Source organism: Callospermophilus lateralis, chromosome 10 (assembly GCF_048772815.1).
Source record: "Callospermophilus lateralis isolate mCalLat2 chromosome 10, mCalLat2.hap1, whole genome shotgun sequence".
Lineage (NCBI taxonomy): Eukaryota > Metazoa > Chordata > Mammalia > Rodentia > Sciuridae > Callospermophilus > Callospermophilus lateralis.
Genome location: NC_135314.1, coordinates 110521525 through 110542576, shown reverse-complemented (window position 1 = coordinate 110542576; position 21052 = coordinate 110521525). Strand labels below are relative to the sequence as shown.

Below are 21052 nucleotides of genomic sequence, written 5' to 3'. Positions count from 1 at the left end.
ACTCACAATCCTCCTGCCTCTGCCTCCTGAGCTGCTGGGATTACAGGTGTGCGCCACCCAGCCTGGCCCGGGAATCAGTTTCTTATCAAAAGATGAGTTCTGCTCCCTTTTGCGCGCTCTCTCTCTCTCTCTCTCTCTCTCTCTCTCTTTTTCACTTGTATTTGGCCTCTACCATATGACAACATGGCAAAAAGGCCTTCTCTAGATGCCATCCCCTTGCGATTCCCAGACTTCAGAACCTTGCCAGTTCATGGGATTCTGTTATAGCACAAAATGTACTAAGATGTTGTTTTTGCATTTTCATTTAGTTTAAAAATTTTTCAAATTTCAGTTCTTTTTCCCCCCTTTGATCCATAGTTTCTTTACAATAAACTCTTTAGAAGAGTGTTGATTAATTTCTAAGTATTTGTGGATTTTCAAAATTTCTTGTGTTGGTATCCACAAGGATATATATGTGCTTTTTATAATTAAAATACATTTTTTATTATTTCAATTATTTTACATTTATTTGAAACTTGTTTTATAGTCTAACATATTAATTGACCTGAGATATGTTCACCTGTGCTTGAAAAGTTGAGAATTTTATTGTTTGGTGAAGTGTTCAATAGATAGTATTTAGGATCAACTTAATGTTGATTAACTCACTTATAGACTTAATAATTTTGTCTCTAAGTGTTCTACCAATTATTAAGAGTAAGATATTGAAGTATCTATTATTGCAAAATCATCTGTTTATCTTTTTAACTCTTGGGTTTCACTTCATGCATTTTGGGACTGTTCTTTTAGATATGCCTATGTATAATTGCTATATTTATGATTATTAACCTGTTTAGTATTATAAAATGTCCCATTTTGCCTCTAGGAACATTTTTATCTTAAAATCATTTCTGATATTAGGGTAGGCACTCCAAATTATTAATGATTATTGTTTGAGTGATTCATATTTTTGCTTCTGTTCTTTGGATTTACTTATATAATTAAATCCAAAGAGTAAGTTATCTAGTATGTATGTAGTTGCTTTTTATTCTTTACACAATTAGACAATCTCATCCCTTTTGTTAGAGTATTTAATCCATTCACATTTACTTAAATTATTGATCTAATTATTGATCTGCTATTTTTCTATTTTAGTTCTAAATGCCTCATTCCATTTTTATTCTTCATTCCTCCTTTTTTTTTATTGGTTGTTCAAAACATTACAAAGCTCATGATAAATCATCTTTCATACATTTGACTCAATTGGGTTATGAACTCCCATTTTTACCCCAAATACATATTGCAGAATCACATCGGTTACACACTCACCTTTTTACATAATGGCATATTAGTGACTGTTGTATTCTGCTACCTTTCCTATCCCCTACTATCCCCCCTCCCCTCCCCTCCCATCTTCCCTCTCTACCTCTTGTGCTATTGTTCAATTCTCTCCCTTGTTTCCCCCCCTTTCCCCTCACAACCTCGTCTATGTATTTTGTGTAACATTGAGAGGACCAAATATTTATGCAAAATATTTAAATAAATAGTAAAAGCAAAATCCCACTGCACATTAAAAAACTATTCCCAGAATTCAGTAAAACACAGTCCAGTAATGTAAAACTGTTTTTTTTTCATTTTAATTTGATATGTATGACAGTAGAATTCATTAAATTCATATTAGACATATAGAGCACAATTTTTCATATATCTGACTGTATTCAAAGTATATTCCCACCATTCGTGTCTTCATATATGTACTTAGGGAAATGATGTCCATCTCATTCCACCATCTTTTGTATACTACTTTCCTCCCTCCCTCCCTTCCCTCCCATTTGCCCTATCTAGAGTTTGTCTAATCTGCCCATGTTCCCCCCTCCCAACCCCACTATGAATCAGCCTTCTTATATTAGAAAACATTCGGCATTTGCAAAACTAACTGTTTTAAGGAAGTTTGTTTCTAAATTTTGTCATAAAAATGGCTCTGAGGACAAAAATAAAATGATGTATCTAGCAATGGTCAAAAGGTATTTAATCACCAATCTTGATTAAGAAATAAACTCAACAAAATAGAAATGGATTGATACTTCTTTAATATTATAAATTATAATATTAAATCAAATTTATGAACTTTAAAAATAGGAAGAGGGCTGGGGATGTGGCTCAAGCGGTAGCGCGCTCGCCTGGCATGAGTGCGGCCCAGGTTCGATCCTCAGCACCACATACAAACAAAGATGTTGTGTCCGCTGAAAACTAAAAAATAAAATATTAAAATTCTCTCTTTCTCTCTCTCTCTCCCTCTCTCACTCTCTCTTTAAAAAAAATAGGAAGAAAGTGATGCATCTTGTATGATTTAAAACATTTACTGTATTATCTTGGTTCTGGCCATAGAATTTTATATTTTTAAAATTCTAGACTGGGACTGAGGCTGTAGCTCAGTGGTAGAGCGCTTGCCTAGCATATGTGAGTCATTGGTTTGATCCTTAGCACCACATAAAAATAAACAAATAAAATAAAAGCATGCTGTCCATACACATCTACAAAAAGAAAAAAAAAGGATGCAAACAAAAACTGATTAAAAGAAATTCCAGACTAAACCAGTGTTCTCTCTCTAATCACTTTTATGTGAAATAGCTTAGGGAATTCTTGACAACATATTAAGCTGTGAGATATATCAAAGGGACAGACCTCAGCAGGCCTGCAAAATACAAAAATCTTCCTAGAAAACCCAAGAGAATAATTTGAAAATTTATCATAATTAAAAATAGTGGAGCTAAACAGCTGGCTACAAAATAAATACAAAAAGCAAAAGGTTCACTTAATCAGCAACAACTAATTAAAATTCCTGATGAGGGGAAAAACAGATTTTGTTAATAGCAACCACAAAAACACAAAATGTATGTCAGGAATCTGGAGCTGACACAAGGAAGACCCCGAGATCCATGGTGTGGGAGAGCTGAGGATTAGCATAGCCGACTCAAGACAACCCTGAACCTGCACCCCATGCCCGTGAGTCAGTTGCCAGGAGATGAGCCTTTTTGCAATGGGAGTGGCAAGATGAGATGAGCTCCTCAAAGAAAAGGCAGTCTATGTCCTTTCACAAATACCAGAGATGGAAGAGCTAAGTGGATGGTTAGGAGACTAATTTCTAAAATAATAAATGGATCCTTTGTCAGGTTGTTGTTAATCTAGAAAAATAAGGGGTGATTCTTATGAGGACTTTCAATAAGGAAAACTGGAAGCTTTTGTTGTTGTTGCTGTGTTGTGTTGTGCTGTGTTGTTTTAAGCCATTAAAAGGAGCACACAGGAAGGAAAGCTTATGCACAGGCGATTCCTATGTGCTCCACCTCTGGGTAAGGGAACTGGGAATAGGAGCAGGGAACCGGGAAGCTGACTTCTTGCTTTTCACAGCAAACCTTCTCTTGGCCTCCTTTTAATTTCTCTACCATGTCTATTGAATTCATTGTTAACTCCATGAATAATTTAAGCCCCATAAATTTCCAATTGAAAACCAGAAAAGAAAAACAATGAGACTCCCCAAAATTGACAGATCTGACTATCCAAAACCTTAAAACATCAGTAAATTGAAGCACAAAACAAAACTAAGCTGGCAGTAGTGAAACATGCAGGCTTATCCACATCCCAATGTCAAGTGTCAACCTGGCATTCTTCATGGAAGGAGAGATTGCACCAGAGGAGGACCAAAGAGCAAAGCAAATCATGAGGGTAGATGAACCTGGGAACACACGGTTCCCAGAGGTGGAAATGCGAACACCAACAAACAGGTGAAATGTCTCCAGCTGGCTTTGGGTCAGGGAACCCTGGTTAATATAGCAAAGAGATACTGTTTCTCACCAATCAAAAAGTCAAAAATTAGAAATGCTCTGTTCCTGAAAAAGCACAGAAGGAGACTGGGTTCACCCAGGTGACCGAGCACCGAGTAGCAAGACTTTCCCAGAATAGTACATGGACATCTCCTGAGCCTGAAAAGTAATACCATCCTGAGACTCAGAAGTCCAATTTCTGGAGAATCTAGGCTACAAATGATCTGCAAGGAAGAGAGTGATTCATGCAAAGGTGTTTACTATCCCCTTAGTTATAGTAACAATGACGAGAATGTTCAGAGAAGAACCTGTCGTGGACAAAAAGCCCATCATCACCTCCTGCATCAAAAGACCTCAACGCTTGGCGACACCACGATGTTGTCAGCTTTGTGAGTCAGCCACATGCAGTTCACAGACCGATTTTCAAATGAACGCCAACAGCCTTTTTTCCACAGTTCAATGCTCTGGTTAGTGGTAATAACTCGGTAGAGTGTGGAATCTGAAAGATGTGAAATGGGAGTGGGCGCATTTTGGCCAGGGAAAGCTAAACTGGGTCTGGCAGCTACCTGCATGGAAGAGGGAGAAATGACATGATGTCTTCTGTCGTGTCCCCAAAGACAGAGAGTAATGAGGGGAAATTGGAAAGGAATATGGAAAACTTCATAAGTGATCCTGAAATGCCAGGGTAACCCTGCCCTGTGATGGGCTGAGAAACGGAGAGAGCCCAGAGGCTAAGCCCATGCAAGTGCAGGGCTCAGCTTCTCCGCTCTCTCCATCCTGGCCATTGGCCGAGGCCCAGCGGCTCTGCTTCCCCATCCTAGCACATCTGCTCCCTGCCTCTCCCACAGGCCTGCCTCTTTCAAGGCAAAAGGATGATGGCCTCATTGTAGACTGTGGTTTACAGCCTCACCCCTTAGCTGCAGCATGGACTGCCTGTTTCTAAATGACAGTCAGTAGTTAGTCTTTGAAGGATAACTTTCTAGGGTCTTATTCAACATGAAGGTTTTCTTTCCAAACAGGATTACCAAACCAATAACAATGACCAGGCAGTGGTTGAAATCTGTATCACAAGAATCACAACAGCCATCAGAGAGACAGAGTCCATTGAGAAGCACGCCAAGGCCCTCGTGGGGCTCTGGGACTCTTGCCTGGAACACAGCCTGAAACCCTCAGGGAGGGAAGAGGACCCGCCTCATGCGAAAATCGCGTCTGATATCATGAGCTGCATTTTACAGGTACGTCAGTGTTCAATGGATGGTGAGCTGTTTGACACCAGTGGAACGCACAATGTCTAACCAAGAGTCAGTTTTTCTGTACCTTTTAGATACTATAAAAGACACCATAATCCATTAGCAGCTGATCCAACAGGCTGGTGATTAAAAAAACCAAGAAAGGCCTAGCGGGCCCCTGCTACAAGCAAGACCCCCTGTAGGGAACTCTTGTCTACTTGGAGAGATAAGATGTGTGCCAATAAAAAGCTAATAATAAAGCAGTATGTCCAGAGAGATCCAAATGCAGAGCACTGGAAAATTCACAAGGGAACTAACTCGTTCATCCTAGGAGACCAAAGAGGAAGTAGAGACTGAAGGGAGGCCGGGAGCTTAGGCCACATGGGAGGAAAGAGGTAGCTTTAAGAGTATTCCTGCCAAGCACAATGGCAACATGCCTGTAATCCCAGCAACTCAGAAGGCTGAGGCAGGAGGATCGCAAGTTCAGTCAGGCTCAGCAATTTAGTGAGGCGCTAAGCAACTTAATGAGACACTAGGGAGGTGGCTCAGTGGTTAAACACCACTGGGTTCAGACCCTGGTACAAAAAAATAAATTAAAAAAGGATTTCTATATGCACTGTGAATGCTTCATGATGATATCTGCCTGTTCTGATCCTGTTTAATTCCTTTCTCTGATATAAATATGAATTTGGAATTTGGGCTTAGACACAAATCAGTTGTATGACAAAGAAATGTAGGGCATGTCCCAACTTCCTGAGCCATGGTTTCTTCATCCTAAAATGCAGATTAAAGATCATTGTTTAGGACAAATTTTATGAACCAGTGATGTTGGCATGTGTTTCTTAAAAAGGAAGTCTGTGGCCAGGCACATTGGGAATGCTGACTTCAAGTTTTCCACTTTGAGCTGTCAAAATGTTTCATAGCAGATTAAAGACCCTGAAAAGTCCTGCAATTAATAGGAAAAAGCAAAACAAGCTCTTAATTTTGTTTAGTACAGCATTTGCCAACCTGATTGGTCACAGCACCCCTCCTTCTCCTCCTTACCTTCAACACAATGTTGATGAACATCCCTCAGAGCCCACTGACTTCCACTGTGCCCAGGTATGGACATTCTGGTCACACTGAAGTCCTCGGCACCATATAGTGGATAGTATTAGTTTCCCTCCTCCTCCTCCTGAGCCTCCTCCCTTCCTCCTCCTTCTCCTCCTCCTGTCCCCCCTTCCTCTCCTCCTCCTCCTGTTCCTCCCCCTCCTCTACTCCTCCTCCTCCTGCCCTCCTCCTGCTCCCTCTCTTCCCACCCTGCTCTTCCTTTCCCCTCACAGTCGACCATACTTCACTGGCCTACGTTCTACTTACTCTGCTCTGTCCAGGGACTTGTCGACTCACAGACTATACATGCCACCATACCATTTTCCTGGGTAGGAATGGGTGAAAAGGTCATGAGGATTTCAGCAAAATCAATAGAAGATGAATTCTATTTCTACAGAACAGCAAACACCTATCAGATCTGTTCTTCCTTGATTGTCTTGAGTATATCACTGGTGCACATCAGAAACAGATTATTCACTCCAAAGAGCCACTCTGCAGACATTCAGATAGACACGCACGAATCAGTCTTACTTTCCAGCTCCTTCTGCATGTTTAAAATCACTGGTGTAGACTTGAAAGCAGAGCTATCCAACAGAAATCTAATGTAAGACACAAAATGTGTCATTTTAAATTTTCTAGTAGCCACCTGCAGAAGTAAACAAAGAGATGAAATCAATTTGATAACATATTGTTCTTTTTTTTTTAATTTTTTTTTGAAAGAGAGAGAGAGAATTTTAATATTTATTTTTTAGTTTTCAGCGGACACAACATCTTTGTTTGTATGTGGTGCTGAGGATCGAACCCGGGCCGCACACATGCCAGGCAAGCGCACTACCGCTTGAGCCACATCTCCAGCCCAATAACATATTTTTCTTAACCCAATATGTGCAAAGTAATACCATGTTAACATGTAGTCAATGCATCAATTAGTGAATGGTTTGCATTTTAAAATCCTGCCTTATAAATCTGCTTTGTATTTCAGCACCTCTTACTTTGGACTAGTCACATTTCAAGTGCTCATGTGCTTCAAGGGGTTAGTGGCGCCACTGTTAGCATGGGCCTAGAGTCGGGCAGGTTGTCTGGGTGGAGGTCTTGTTGGAAAGGTTTTGAGGAATGAGCAGGAAAGTTACCAGATAGGTGAGCAAGAGGACACTCCAAGCAAGCAAAATGAATACACATGTACTTCAGTAATAAATTTTAAAACCAGCTTGTGCAGAAGTACAGATTTGTGAAATAAGACCCAAGTTGGAGAACTCTTAAGTGGGCTACCCTTCCAAAATGCCCGTAGTTCTAACACAAAGGGGTGTTTTATTCTGGGCAAGGTGTTTTTTGTGTCTCCTGTGTAAAAGGGGGGCATAAAGCAAATGCTTTTGAAAAGTAGAAATGGCCAATTCACTGGTAATCAGACAAATGGGTTTGTAGGATTGTTGAGAGCAGGGTTGTGAGGTATGGGACTGCTGTTTTGGGAAAGAGAAAAGAGAATGACTAAGAAATTGGCTCTTGATTGAGAGGGACAAAAAAGAGGCCAGCCTGCAGGGATGGGGGTGGGGTGGGGGGGTGAGGGGGTGTTGGAGTGACCTTCTTGGGTCCCAGGGGGAGGCAGAAGCACTGTAGAGAAGGCAGGAAGCCCTAAGGGCACGTGTCCTTCAGTGTGTCTCCCAGAATCTCAGCAGGCCGTGGGGGTCTCACAGTGAGGATTCAGCCTCCAGCCAATCTTAAGGGGAATTTTTTGCAGTAAACATTGAAAACATGATTTTTTAGCACTTGTAATTGAGGCTCTTGTGGGAACCAGGGAGAAATTCGGATGACTCATTTTGCTTTGTTTGTTCAGTGAAATAAAACAGATCAACTTTTGAAAGTCAGGGAGTCAGGATTTTTAGCTTGCATGAAATGGAGAATAAAAAAGGAATGATTTCCTCTCTACCCAGATTCCCACTTCCCAAGATACCCATCAGCAATCAGGATCATCCTGTCTAACCAGGCAAGGGCCAGGGCCAGGGCAAAGCCAAGGACAAGGGCCAGGGCCAGGGTAACGGCCAGGGCCAGGGCAAGGGCAAGGGCCTTGCCACTTCCCACACCGTTAACCATTTTGATTTGCTCTTTGCTGACTATTCAATAATTTTAAACTGAATGTGAGCACTTATGGTTTTACACACACACACACACACACACACACACACACACGTACTTTTTGATCTTTCCTTAACCCCAAATGTCTTGTTTTGGCCCACTGTCAACCCTACTTCAGATACCCATGCTCATTCCTCTTTTAATTGATAATCATATTGAATTCCTTCTTTTTTGGGTTCTAAACTTATGAATCTGCTGCACTGACCTTAAAAATATCTTAAAATTCCAGTCACTTTCTCTTCCTCCCTTGATACAAAAGCAGTACATGTGCGTGGCAGGCATGTGAGCTCTGGGTCTGGTCTGGTCTGGTTTCACTTGAGGCTTCTGCTTCTACTAACCCATCCTGTGTTCTCAGACAAGTATCTGTACCTGTCACCTACAAAACAGCTCACCTGCCGTCTCAGGGGACAGGCGGAGGTAGAAGAGCAGAGAGCTTCAGTGCTTGAAGCCTGAGAGTCTTAGGGACCTTGTTCTTATGTAGATGTGAGACTGGCACATTACATTCTCCAAGTCTCTGTTTTGCCATCTGTACGATGGGAGGGCATTGCCTACTTCCCAGGATGCCTAGGGTTATAGGTGACAGGGAGAGTAACATCCTCACATAGTATAGTAGCTTCCTACTAAGTGTTGCATCTTGAAGGACAGAGGCATCTAGAGTCCTGCCAGCTCCATGCCATTAAGGTTCTCATTGGGAGTGGTACATGAGAGGGGTGCCCTTTCCTACAGAAGGCTCTCCATTTGGGTCCAGACAGGACACAGAACCACCTGGTTCAAACTACAGCTTCTCTCCAGCTAAGAGCTTCCTCTGGAAGAAGTTTCCTCGTGGAATCAGCTGCTGTCCCCACAAGGCACACTACTTCTAAGCCATAGCCTAGAGAGGGTTGATGAAGATTAAAATGTGCCTCAGGGATGTTGTGACTATGGACACAGTTGGTGTACGGGAGCAAAACCATAGCAACCAACAGACAGGCCATGATGGAGTCTGAGAGCCGCTGCTGGGCGGGCCCCTGATGTCTAGTTCAGGTTCAGCCTCTTCCTAGCCACACTGCTTAGCCCAGCTGTTCCCAGATGTTGAAGCAGCTCTGCGTCACCTCTTTCCCCATCTCTGCCACCCCTGTGGATGACTGTGTGAAGAGGGGGATCATCCAAGAGGGTTGTTGGAGATGGGGGGGTGGGCTAAGAAAAGTCTCAAGTCCAGTTGGAAAACCAGGAGCCTCTATTTCCCTCCTTTAGAAGGATCCTGGGTCCCTTCTCCTCCATTCCAGGCTTTGGTCATCTCAGCCTGAGTCCCCCAGTCAGTGCTGGGTGAAGACACATGTGCTGCCCCTGGCTGGGTCTACCAGGTGTCTTGGATGACCGAGTGTCTCCTCCAGGGCTCTTGGAGGAGGGACTGCTGTGTCAGTGTAGAAGTTTATTCCAGCTAGTCCCAGCTCTCCCATGGACCCGTGGTGTAAGCTTGGGCAAATGGATCCTTCTGTGCATGCATTTCTTGGTCTATAAAATCCACATGATAGGAGTAGCTGCCTCGTAAGTTTGTTGGAGAAGTAAACAAACAGACAGTAAATAAAGACAGAATGTGTAGGACAGGGAAGCATTGCTTGAGTGTCAACTCTGGCTGATCCCATCATCATCTGCAGGAGACTCTAAAATAGGTCTCAACACTTTGTAAGAGGCTACTGATTTAATTATTTAGTCTAGCCGTTGTTTACTGCTTATTCCCATTCTGTCCAAGTGGTAGGCTCTGTTTATTCGTGGAATTAGTACCAGCACCTAGAATAGTGTGTGGCACATAGTAGGTGCTCAAATAACATCAACTGAATGATCGAGTGAATAAATGGTCTCAGGAAAGGTGCCTGCTCTCTGGCTTCCTACCAGCTACCCTTTTCCCTCACGAGGTGTGAAACCCCAGTCCTCAGATCGTGGTCTAAACTGGAAGGCGACCACCTGGCTCAGGTTCCTAAAACCCGCTGCTTATCACCTGTCAGAAAATCCATTGGGAAGACTTAGGCATGTGACAATTAAATTTTGCATATAACTAAACTGGTAAGAATCTAGCATTTATTTTTTGAGCTCCATCGTTTTTATGGCTCTTTAGTTGAAATCAAGACCTGAGTGTCATTTAGCTGCCACACCTCAGATAACGCCTCTGCTTAGCTTTATTCTGTTCCATCTTAAAACACTGGGAAACATTCCCAAAGTGCATTTTCAGGAGGAAAATCTCCACCCACGGCTCCAGCTGGTGCTGATCTAGTTGAGAGATACGATGCTCAATGCTCGTCGGCGTCCGCAGAACAAAGTCCTCTTGTGTCACCACTGCGGCTGGACTTTGCTGTCCCCATGAGCAAGTCTTTGTGTCCACACTGCCCTTTATTGTGTTCACCCTGAACACAGAACTGAGAAAGAGGAGACTCAGACCAAGCGCTCATCTCTGTACTGAGGGCACGTCTGTCAGGTTCAGCCATCACCAGCTGCCGCTGAACTTGGACACCAACTCCAGGACTTCCTATGCCCCTGAGCCACATCATTCTAGATAAAATAATTTGTGGTTGGACATCTGCTGCTGCAGCAGCTCCTTTTGCTGCCTTTCAAATGAAGCTCAGCCGTGGAAAGAGCTGTTGGTCACCTGTCAGGGGTCCCCTCCTCTTGCTCCCAGCCTCTTGCTCATGCCCTGTTGGTGTCAGCAGTGCTGTGGCTCCTTGATAGGCTAGGAACTGTTGGGGCCCTGTTTGGACCCTGATAGACTTTGCTGTTTATGTGAACTATTTGCTTTTTGCTTAATCTGTCACTGTTTGTGTTACTCAAGAGATTCCCAAATATCAAGTGGGTAGAAAAACAGGAAAAAAAATGAATGTGTTAAAGTTTGCTTTTTAAAACAATGGCATTATGTATTTGGGGAGAGTTTTATACATTTCACTTGGAACCACACATCAGAAACTTTGTTAGCTGGTCATTATTTTTCTCCAGAACATCTAGAGTTGTTCTAAAAAGGACAGCCCAATCTTTCATTGGTGCTGGAAAATGCTCGCTCTTTCTGAGGTTTAAAAACGTCAGTTGCTGGAAACACTCATTTCCATTGATCTCTCCCCATTTCTGTCTGTGTTCACAGGTAGCAGGGAACACTTTCCAATGCCACGATCTTTGGTTTTTCAAGTCACATAGCAGTGAGCTTGAAGATGTGTTCCTCTAGGGGAACTTGTTCTACTGCAAATGGTTTTTTGGCGAAAGACCCGGAATAGATGAAGTAAACTTGGGCATGGAGTTCTTGGTTGGAAAGCACTGAGGACTATGTGATTGTGTTTCACCCTTGAGGCCAGAGCGATGACCCATCACTATGGGGACAAGGGTATGCTGTATTAAAGTTCACCCAACAAAGGCCTCCACGTAATGGACAGACTGGCCGCCTAGAGGAGTGACCCAAATGAGACTGTGGGGTTTGGGAACATCCAGTGCTCAAACTGAAGTGACTTGAATGTAGCCTCAAGGTATAGGATAGGGGCATAATTGAGAAACTGGCCAAGTCAATTACCTTCTGCGGAGTGTGGGAGCACTGGTTTGGCAAGTTTACTCAGCACTGAGGGGTAGGGAGATGCTATGTGGGAGATAGAATGGACTCGATGGATAGAAAGTTACAGTTAGCAAAGGGGGAGATTCTGTTTAGGGCTGGCGTGTTATTAGAATCAGGTTTCACCAGAGTCCTGGATGAAATATTTCTCAGTATCTCTCTGGTCTGGTCTGCCTTTGTGCCCCCCTTTGTGCCTTTGTGTAAACACTCTGGGTCTTGGTCTGGCTCCTGGGTATCCTGAGAAGGAAAAAGCGATGCCCAGGGCTTGACCTCGGGAAGTCTCCCTCTATGGGTGAATCCACTGGATGACTGAGATGCACCAGCTGCATGAAGTTCTTTGGTGTGAGATAGATCAAAGAGTTGGCAGAACCAAACATTCTGTGTGGCCTGACCCAGCATCTGCCCAGGCTTCTGGGGCTGAGAGAAGCCCTCTGGGGGTTGGGGCGGGGGAGAGCAACCAGTCTCTCAGGGAGGCCTCCTGACGCAGCAGTAGTGACCAATCCAGTCAGGCCCACTTTAATTCACTAGAAAAAGAGAAAAGCCATGCTCCTGATACTTGGGTGGTGTTAGGAGATGTGAGATGATCTACTGAGTAGAGCTGCAGTCTAGACACATGATCTGTCACAGAGCCTAGAGTCAGAGGTGGCTTCATGATGGGATACCAAGCTCTGCTGTGAAGGACTCCTTTTCTCTGCCTAGGGATTAGAGGGACCCATGGGTCTGGAAAATGGATGGAAGTACAGGAATGGATTAAAGATTGCCCAGATATATTTTTGTTTCTGGTGACAAGAAGGGAGGCGGAGCTCAAGCACAGGAGATTTAATTGGCTCATTTAGAAAACCACAGGGACAGAACTGGCCTCAGCACAGCCACAGCATCCAGCTGAAAGGCGTGTCCAAGTCTGGCCCAACTTGTCTCTCAGGGACATCCAAATTTCCTTGAGTTTCATAAGGGTCCCCAGCAGTGAGGTCACAGAGGGTGGTCCCTTAGCAACCTACAGTCTTCCTATGCCAAGCAGTTATGCCATGTCTGCTTTGGGGTCTATTTATTAGACACTGTTTGGTTGGAGAGTATGGTGGTAATTGCTTTGCTAGTGAGACCCAGAGAGTTGGGCAACACCTCCATGATCACCCACCAGGATGGGGGTGGACAGACTAGGATCCAGAGGCTTTTCTTCCATAGGTGCCTTCCCCTGCATTACGTCCCAGGGACAATTATCACCTTACATCGACATTGGCTTCATCAGTTATTCAACTCGCCAGGTGTTTATTGAGGACTTCTCACAAACCCAGAATTATGGGAGGAGCTAGAGGACTCCCAAACAACCACTTTTCTGTTGTGATATCATAATATGAACTCCTTTCCCAAACAGAGAGGTGAAGTTGATGATACTAATGTGTGCCGCTCATTTTTAAGAAAACAGCTTATGTCTTCCAAATATTATTCTCTAATCAGGTAATTACATGCCAATAGCAGTATTTTATATGCAAGGGTATTTATGTTCAGTCATCAATCAAGAAGAGAATTTTTTAGGGTACAGAATGCCTTATATTTTTAGTCAAAGGTTCAGAATTTGTTTCTTCCGAATCTCACCTGAAACTTTAGTTTCTTGGTTTGGTTTGGTTGACATATGACATTGTACATCTTTGTAGGGCACAGGGTGATTTTGACACCTGTGCATAACATGCAATGGGTGAATTAGAGCAGGTAGCGTTTCCCTCCCTTTAAACTTTTGGTATTTCTTTGTGTTGTGTCTTTGTGTTGTGTCACCCTCCTCTCGGAGCCTTTATAAGCTGTATAACAAATCACTGGGAACTAAGCCACTTGCTGTGTCGAGCACCATAGGTACTCTTCCCTCCAGAATGTGCTTTGGTTCCCATTCTCTGACAGTCCAGCCTCTAGTGGCCACTATTCCACGCTCTACTTCTATGAAGTCACCTCTTTTAGCCCCCTCTTTCTGTGCCTGATGTATTTTACTTACCAGAATGACCTCCAGTTCCCTCCAAGTCACAGACAACAGGATGCGCCCACTGTTATGGCTGGGTGACATTCCATCGTGCATCTCTGCCGCGACTTCTTTCCTGGTTCCTCCTGGATTGACTGCACAGAGTGGCAGTTTTTAAGTTACAGTCAGAAAGCGACTTCTTCAGTGTTCCCTTGGTTGTATTATTCTCTGATGAATGTTCCTCTCCCAGGAACTCCTGGCTGTCATGGAGATTAATCCCAAGCCCCTTTCTTCCTGGTGCCTCTGTGTGCGGCTCCAACCTCCTGGCTTCCCCACACCCACCCACCCATCCATCTGCAGCTATTTCCATCTCCCCACCCAGGGCACCAAGGGCTCTCACCTGTGCCTCCACAGGGTTCTTCCTGTGTCCATGGCTTCCCTACCCATAACCAGCCGTCTCCTGGGCACCTCTCAGGTCCCAGCCAAGATGTCTCTTCCTCCAGGAAGTGTTATTGACCCTTCTTGATGCCCCTTCTTTGCTCCCTAGGCACCCTGCATTCTGCTTCTTCTGTCAACCGCCTGTCGAATTCTCCCAAAAAAGAGTTCCCAGGTGCCACGTAGGTGGGGCAGGGCCTGCGTTTCCACAGGTGCATTCTGGGAGCTTGGCCCAGGCAATATTTGGGATGGTTAAGTACATGAGTGAACAGTGAGTCGCTGTCATTTGTTGCTTTCTTGTGTTTCCCCAGAATTACAACCGGCCCCCTGTGATGGCACTGGCCATCCCCATTGCCGTGAGGTTCCTCCACAGAGGCAGCAGGGAGCTGCGCAGGAGCCTGTCTAACTACCTGTGTCTGGCTGCCATCGCCAAGGCGGAGCTCCTGGCCGAGCACACCGAGGTGATAGTCAGGAGCATACTTCAAGGTACAGTGTGAAGGCCAAGCTCAGGTGCATGTCCCTGGGGTTGTCTAGAGGTGTCTTCCTAAGTGCTTTGGAGATCTGGAGGTGAGGCCCCTTGGGTCTTCGGCCCTGCCTCTAAGTGACTTGTGACGTGTAAGGTCACTGGGACTGGCTGAGGCTTCTGTCCACCTGATGAGTTGCCTGGACTCTGGACAGTAGTAGGTGCCCCTCCAACCCTGCATAACCCAATCCAGGGGGCTGTTTCCCACCACCCTGGCCGCCTGCTCCAACTCCAGCTCTAGAGGGTGGCTCTGTGTTAGTGGGGCAGGCCCCACTGCTGGCGGTATTGAGAACCTCTTCTTCTCATGGTTTCCAAAAGTAAAAAATGCCCTTGATTAGATGAAATACACCAGAGTGTTTAATGTCTTCTTCAATGTGATCATAACTTGGTAGTGACTTAAAAGTGTATTACATACTGCCACAAAAAAATCAAACCAGGGCCTCTCTCTTAATTGTTCCAACTTTGGAAGTACAGACAAGGTTAAATTACTCCACACAAAATATTCACCTTGTCTTCTCTTTTTCTTTTGACTTCAGATCCCAAACTTTTTTGTAAAATTTGGGATCAGACAACAACAGATAATATATGTGATATGTATTCAAATGCCCCAAGTCTCATAAAAAAAAAAAAAAAAACCCTGTGAAATTTACAAGCTACTTACCTCTTATTTCACGGACACACCCCACACGCCCAGGTGGAGCTTCCACACTGTGAAGTTCTCCCAGTGCAACTGATGAGACAAAAACTAGCAGTCCGGTTCCACCCAGCCTCAGAATTACCAATTAATTAGTCCCTTAGTTCCACCCAGCCCTTAGGATTAACAACAAACTAGTCCTTCAGTTCTGCCTAGCTCTCGGGATGCCAGCTCAGTCCTCCTATTCCCAGCACCAGCTTACTGTAGACCTCCTAAGGAGGGTTCTCTGCACCCCTAGACCTCTGAGTGGGTCCTCCCAGTGTCTGCTGATGCTCAGATATATCTGAGGCAAGCTAAATGGTAAGGTCTCTCTCTCTCGACCGTGTACTCGCCTGTGAAGAGTTGTCATTAATAACCCCAGTCAGGATTTTTATTTCTAATTTCCTTTGGCTATAGAATTTAAATGCTGATTTCACTTTATATGTGATATTGAATTTGCTAAAAGTCCAGAAAAACAATTATACTTTTTCACCTCCTTGGAAACACTATTGGAACAGATTCATAGGACTTGCAAACATTGAAACACACAAGCATTTCAAGACCGTGGTAGTCCAACATGCTACTAACAGATTTATAAAAAAAAATTGAATTATATCTTTACAGCCGCCAAGAATTTAGCTCATCCATTTGAGATTTTTAAAAATATGGTTTCAATGACAAAGAAATCTTTGAAACACAAAGTATACTTTCTAAATTCACTGCAAGCATTTGAAATAAACAAATGATTTGGTTTATTTGATTTGGCACCATGAAAATTACCATGAAATGAATGGTAACTCGAGCTACAAAAGATTGGGACTGTGTGTTTCAGGGTTTAGATTTTCAGGATCAATGTGACTGTAAAAGTCCCCCATGGCCCACATGAGTAGCAACACGGAAGGAATTTTGCTGTCTTTGAGAAGCAGATTTTCTGCTCTTCAAATCTTTGTCTAGTCCTGCCAAACAGCTCTAGGAGGCATGTTGGGATTTCATTCTTCATTACGATAGTTTTTCTTGCCTCTAGACTGTCAACTTTGACCTGTAGTATCCTAATCTTCATATTTCTTCTTCTGAATGGCCATCCACTTGACCAAAATTATTATAATGACGTTAATAATAATAACAATGGCTGAAGTTTACTGCATGCATTCTTTATGACATTAATCCATTTATACCCACTGTATCATGTAATTCCCCCAAGAACCCCAAAACTGAGGTACTATTCTTATCCTATTTTATAGTTGGTAGTATTTTGAGTAGTAAAAGCCCCAGGTATAAATGGTTTGACGAAGGAGAAGAGGAGAAGGAGGAACAACTCCTCTTTGGCACATGACCGAAGAGTCCACTAGTAAGTATATCAGATTTCTCTAGTGGCTCAGTGGTTGTATTGAAGGTCATTGCACAGTTCTGCTCCCTGCGGCTGGGTTTACTTGTGTGTTCCACTGTGGGCCACCACAGCTCCTTGCCCATGACATCACAAATACTGGCTGTACCCCAAACCATCCAGCCTCATGTCTGCTTGCCCTGACATGGGCCACAGGCCATTTCTGAACCAGCCCATCATCACTGCCTGGAGACACTGTACATCCTTGGTCAGGCTTGAGTCACGAGCCAGCCTGACAGCAGAACCACCCAAGTGGGAAGTGTAAAAAGAACGGACCCCAAAAGAAACCCAGGCTATTCAATAAAAGAGAATAAAATTATGGCATTTGCAGGTAAATGGATGGAGTTAGAGAATATCATGCTAAGCGAAGTAAGCCAGTCCTGAGAAACCAAAGGCCGAATCTTTTCTCTGATAGGTGGATGTTAATCCATAATGGGGACAGGGAGCATTCTGCCGCCGGCCAGCACGCTTCATACTAGAGGTTCCAAACATAGAAGTTAACTAGTGAGATCAAAATAAAGACACATAAACTCAATTTACCTTTTTCTTGCCCAGCTCAGAGACGGCCCTTCCCGGCTCCTGCCTCGAGCCACCTGATGTGGTGGCGAGGTTCACACAAGAGGCCAGCAGGAGAGAGGAAGAGAACACCAGAGAGTGGGCTTTTATTGGGGAACAAGAAATTCAGGGGAAAATTCCATCCAATGAAGGTCGAGGGAGACAGCATTCCAAGGTCAGGGTCAGTGATTGGTCTCAGGGTCAATGGTCAGTCACACCCCCACACGGACAGACTCTCGCACCTAAAATGGGTGGGGATAAGCTCTGACACAGCACCTCACACCCAGTCAGGGAGGTGCCCAATCACGTGTGAGAACGGCTTCCCACAAAGCATAGGGTGAGTGGAGGAACTTTGGATAGGGAAAAGGGGAGAAGTGAGGGGAGGGGTATGGGGGTAGGAAAGATGGTGGAATAAGACGGACATAATTCCCCTAGGTATATGTATGACTGCATGAATGATGGGACCCTACTTCGGATACAACCAGAGAAATGAAAAATTGTGCTCCATTTGTGTACAATGAATCAAAGAGCATTCTGCTGTCATGTATAACTGATTAGAACAAATAAATTTAAAAAACAAAAAAGAAAGCCAGGCTGTTGCCAGCAGTAGTGTGAGTACATACAGGATCCCACAACCCCACAAATGCCTACCATTGCACTTTGTAGACTGGCAAGCTGATACTCTGGGAGGTTACAAGGGGGATTGGCCCTGGCCATGTCACACTGCAGCCCACCCTCACAGCTGAATCTCAGTTCCACCCAACACTTGCATTCTTATCTTTCTGAGCAAAACCCAGCTCCCCATAAATATTAGCCAGGATATTGAAGCCAATCATGACTGCCTTCCCTATATTTGAATCCCTTAGGGACAGGGGAACTTGCCATTTCCTATGAGAACACATACCATCTCTGGACAAATCCAAGTGCTCAGCATTTCTTCCTCAGGCTGAAGTAAAAGTTCTCTCTCTGGGACCTCCCACTTTTGGCTTAGGCTATTGTCCTGTTGGGCCATCAACCCCTGTTGCTCTTTATAAACAAGCTTTCAGACGTGAGGACACATGGTGACACCTTGCCATTCCTCCCCTGTACTGGGTTTCCTCCTCCACTGAAACCACTGAAGCTTCTTCCCAGTTCCTTCAACTCAGCAGATGATGAGTTGATTCTGCATCCATTTGCCGGGTGTACCCCAGTCCCTCTGCGTGGCCACCCTCTGGTTCCCTGTTGTCATCATGTGCAATCCATGCTGCCCCTGATGCTCCAGGCTCCATTGTGTGCACGTGAGGACTCAAATGGAGGCCCCCTCCCAGAGGCCATGAATCAGATTCACTTTCTGTCCACCACACAAGCTCACTTTTGACTCCCAGTGAAGTTACTGTCCATTAAGTCTCCACACATACATATAGTTGTTTTAGGGTATTAAACGTGCATACAACTTGATTTAACAAACATGTACATATTTAGACACATTAATCCTTTTATATATATATATACAAATATATATAATATAATGTATATATGTATATATACAGATATATATATGTATATACAGGCATATGTATATATACAAATATATATAATGTGTGTATACGTACCATTGTTTGAGTATATTCATCAGTCTCCACTGCATTCTGTGTGTTTAGCTGGTTTTTTAATCCTCATGCAAGGACTTACTTATCCTTAATTCTTTATTGCTTTTTTTTCTCATGAGATTTCAGCTTATTGCTTTGCCATGTCAAGATCTTATTAGAGAATGTATCTTTCATCTCAATATATCTAACAGTTCTTCCAAGGTTCTTGTCATCTGTATGCACACTGGCACTCTGGTCTCCATTTTGGAGCCTTAGTTAAAGCATGGGTCAGATGGAGCAGGAGAGCCTGGTGGTGTGGCAGTAGTGTCTGCCCCTTAGCTTCAGTTGGTATCATTTCATTGACAATGTTTTTTACAATTTATTGTAATATGTCTGTCCCTGATTTCAAACCAAAGGCTTTATGTATGTTTATAAGTTTTACCCCTGAAGGTAATTATTTCAATAGTTCCAAGTCGATTTTTTTCAGGTTTCATTATTAATGGTTATATAGGTAATGTTTACTTTTACATTAAATGTAAATACAAATTTATTTTATTCAAATTGTTCAGACTCTATTTGTCTGATTTGTATCCTCTGAATTCTCATTGAGACGAAACTATAAAAGGCCTTTTCATAAACTACAAAAGGAGGGTTACAGACATAAACAGAATTATATTGAGTCACACTTGAGTTATATTGGGTCACACATGAATGTTACAAATAAAATACACAATTGCACCAGCATTGTAAAGTCAATGCACAACAAATATTTTCTTAATTTAACAAAATCCCGTCCCATTTAGTTTTGTGGGCAAAGTTTAATAAATATGCAAGAAATAAAAAATTATAATTTTATGTAACTTTTCCAGATAAAAAGAAGTACTTTCTCCAGCTAAATAATGCTTGTATGTCCATGATACTATCAGATAAGAATGGTGTAAGAAAAGGAAATGCAAGTTCATCTTTATCTGAACATAGATGCATAAATCATAAGCTTTTAGCAGCATGACTGTAGCAGTGCTTGGAGCAGGTGATGGTTAGCATTTGCTGAGTGTGTGAGATATCAAAGCCACTGATCTTTTACTCACATAACTCTCCCCCAGTAGTTTATGAGGAGAAACTGCATTATCCCATTTTATAAAATGCACAGTGACCAAGTTGGATCTACCCCAGAAAGGCAAGGATGGCTTAACCTGCAAAATGTAATTCCCTACAGTAAGACTAACAGGGTAATCAGTAGTCAGTAGGAGTGTCTTGAAAAGTTCTGGATCCACTCATGGAAAACAATTACAAACTAGGAATTTTGGAGAACTCCCTTAATGTGATTTAGAGGATATTTATATATTTAATGGTGAAACAGCAGAAGCATTACCTTGAAGCCAGGGATGAGACAAGGATTTTACTACATTGAAGTAGGTGTATTTACTGTGGCACTGTAAACCCTAGACGAGAAAAATAAATGAACATTGGAAGAATCAGAAAGGAAATGGCAAAAAAACATTATCTAAAAATATGATTGTTTGTAGTATAATATATAAATATTCTCTAGTCAATTTTAGATACAATGACAGAAAGTTTAGTGATTCAACTTGTAGAAACCATTTGTTTTTCTACGTGTCAGTAATATACATTGGAAATAAATTAGTTAAAATTATTATTTGAAGTAGAAAAATACATGATCTAGAGGGAAAATGCATGTGACTCTTGAGTAAAAATTATAAAACCTTTTTGAAAGCAATGAAAAGATATTGATCAATATACTTTGCTCATGGATGGGAGAACTTGAGGTAGCAAAGATGTCAACTTTCAATAAATGCAGTGACATTTTAATAAAATACCAACAGAGATTTTTATTAAAGATAACAAGCTTGTTTTAAAATGCACAAAAGAGTAAGTGGAACAGATAGCCAAAACTATTTTGTAGAAGGAGAAGACGGGAGCAGTGGGGGAGGAGGAGGTGGTAATTTCCCTACTTGTGAAGTCATAGTAACTAAGAGGGTGCAGTACTAGTCCTAGAGTAGATAAAAGCCCATGTGTCAATGGGCAGGCCAAAGACAATCCCGTGCACACATGAAAATTGGACATATGGCAGGGAAGACTTTGCAGTGGAGAAAAGTGGACTATTCAATAAATGGTTCTAAGACAGCCATCTGCAGAACAGT

At 43.0% G+C, this 21052-nt stretch overlaps 1 protein-coding gene across 2 annotated transcripts in view; it reads left to right on the top strand.

Annotated features, from left to right (window-relative positions):
* The window catches only part of Veph1 (ventricular zone expressed PH domain containing 1), a 217734-nt gene that overhangs the window by 25704 nt on the left and 170978 nt on the right, over window positions 1-21052 (top strand). For both annotated transcript variants that reach the window (XM_076868484.2, XM_076868483.2), the window contains exons 2-3: window positions 4817-5032; window positions 14499-14673. In XM_076868484.2, the coding sequence (XP_076724599.2) occupies window positions 4817-5032; window positions 14499-14673 (391 nt within the window). The remainder of the gene's footprint in view (window positions 1-4816; window positions 5033-14498; window positions 14674-21052) is intronic.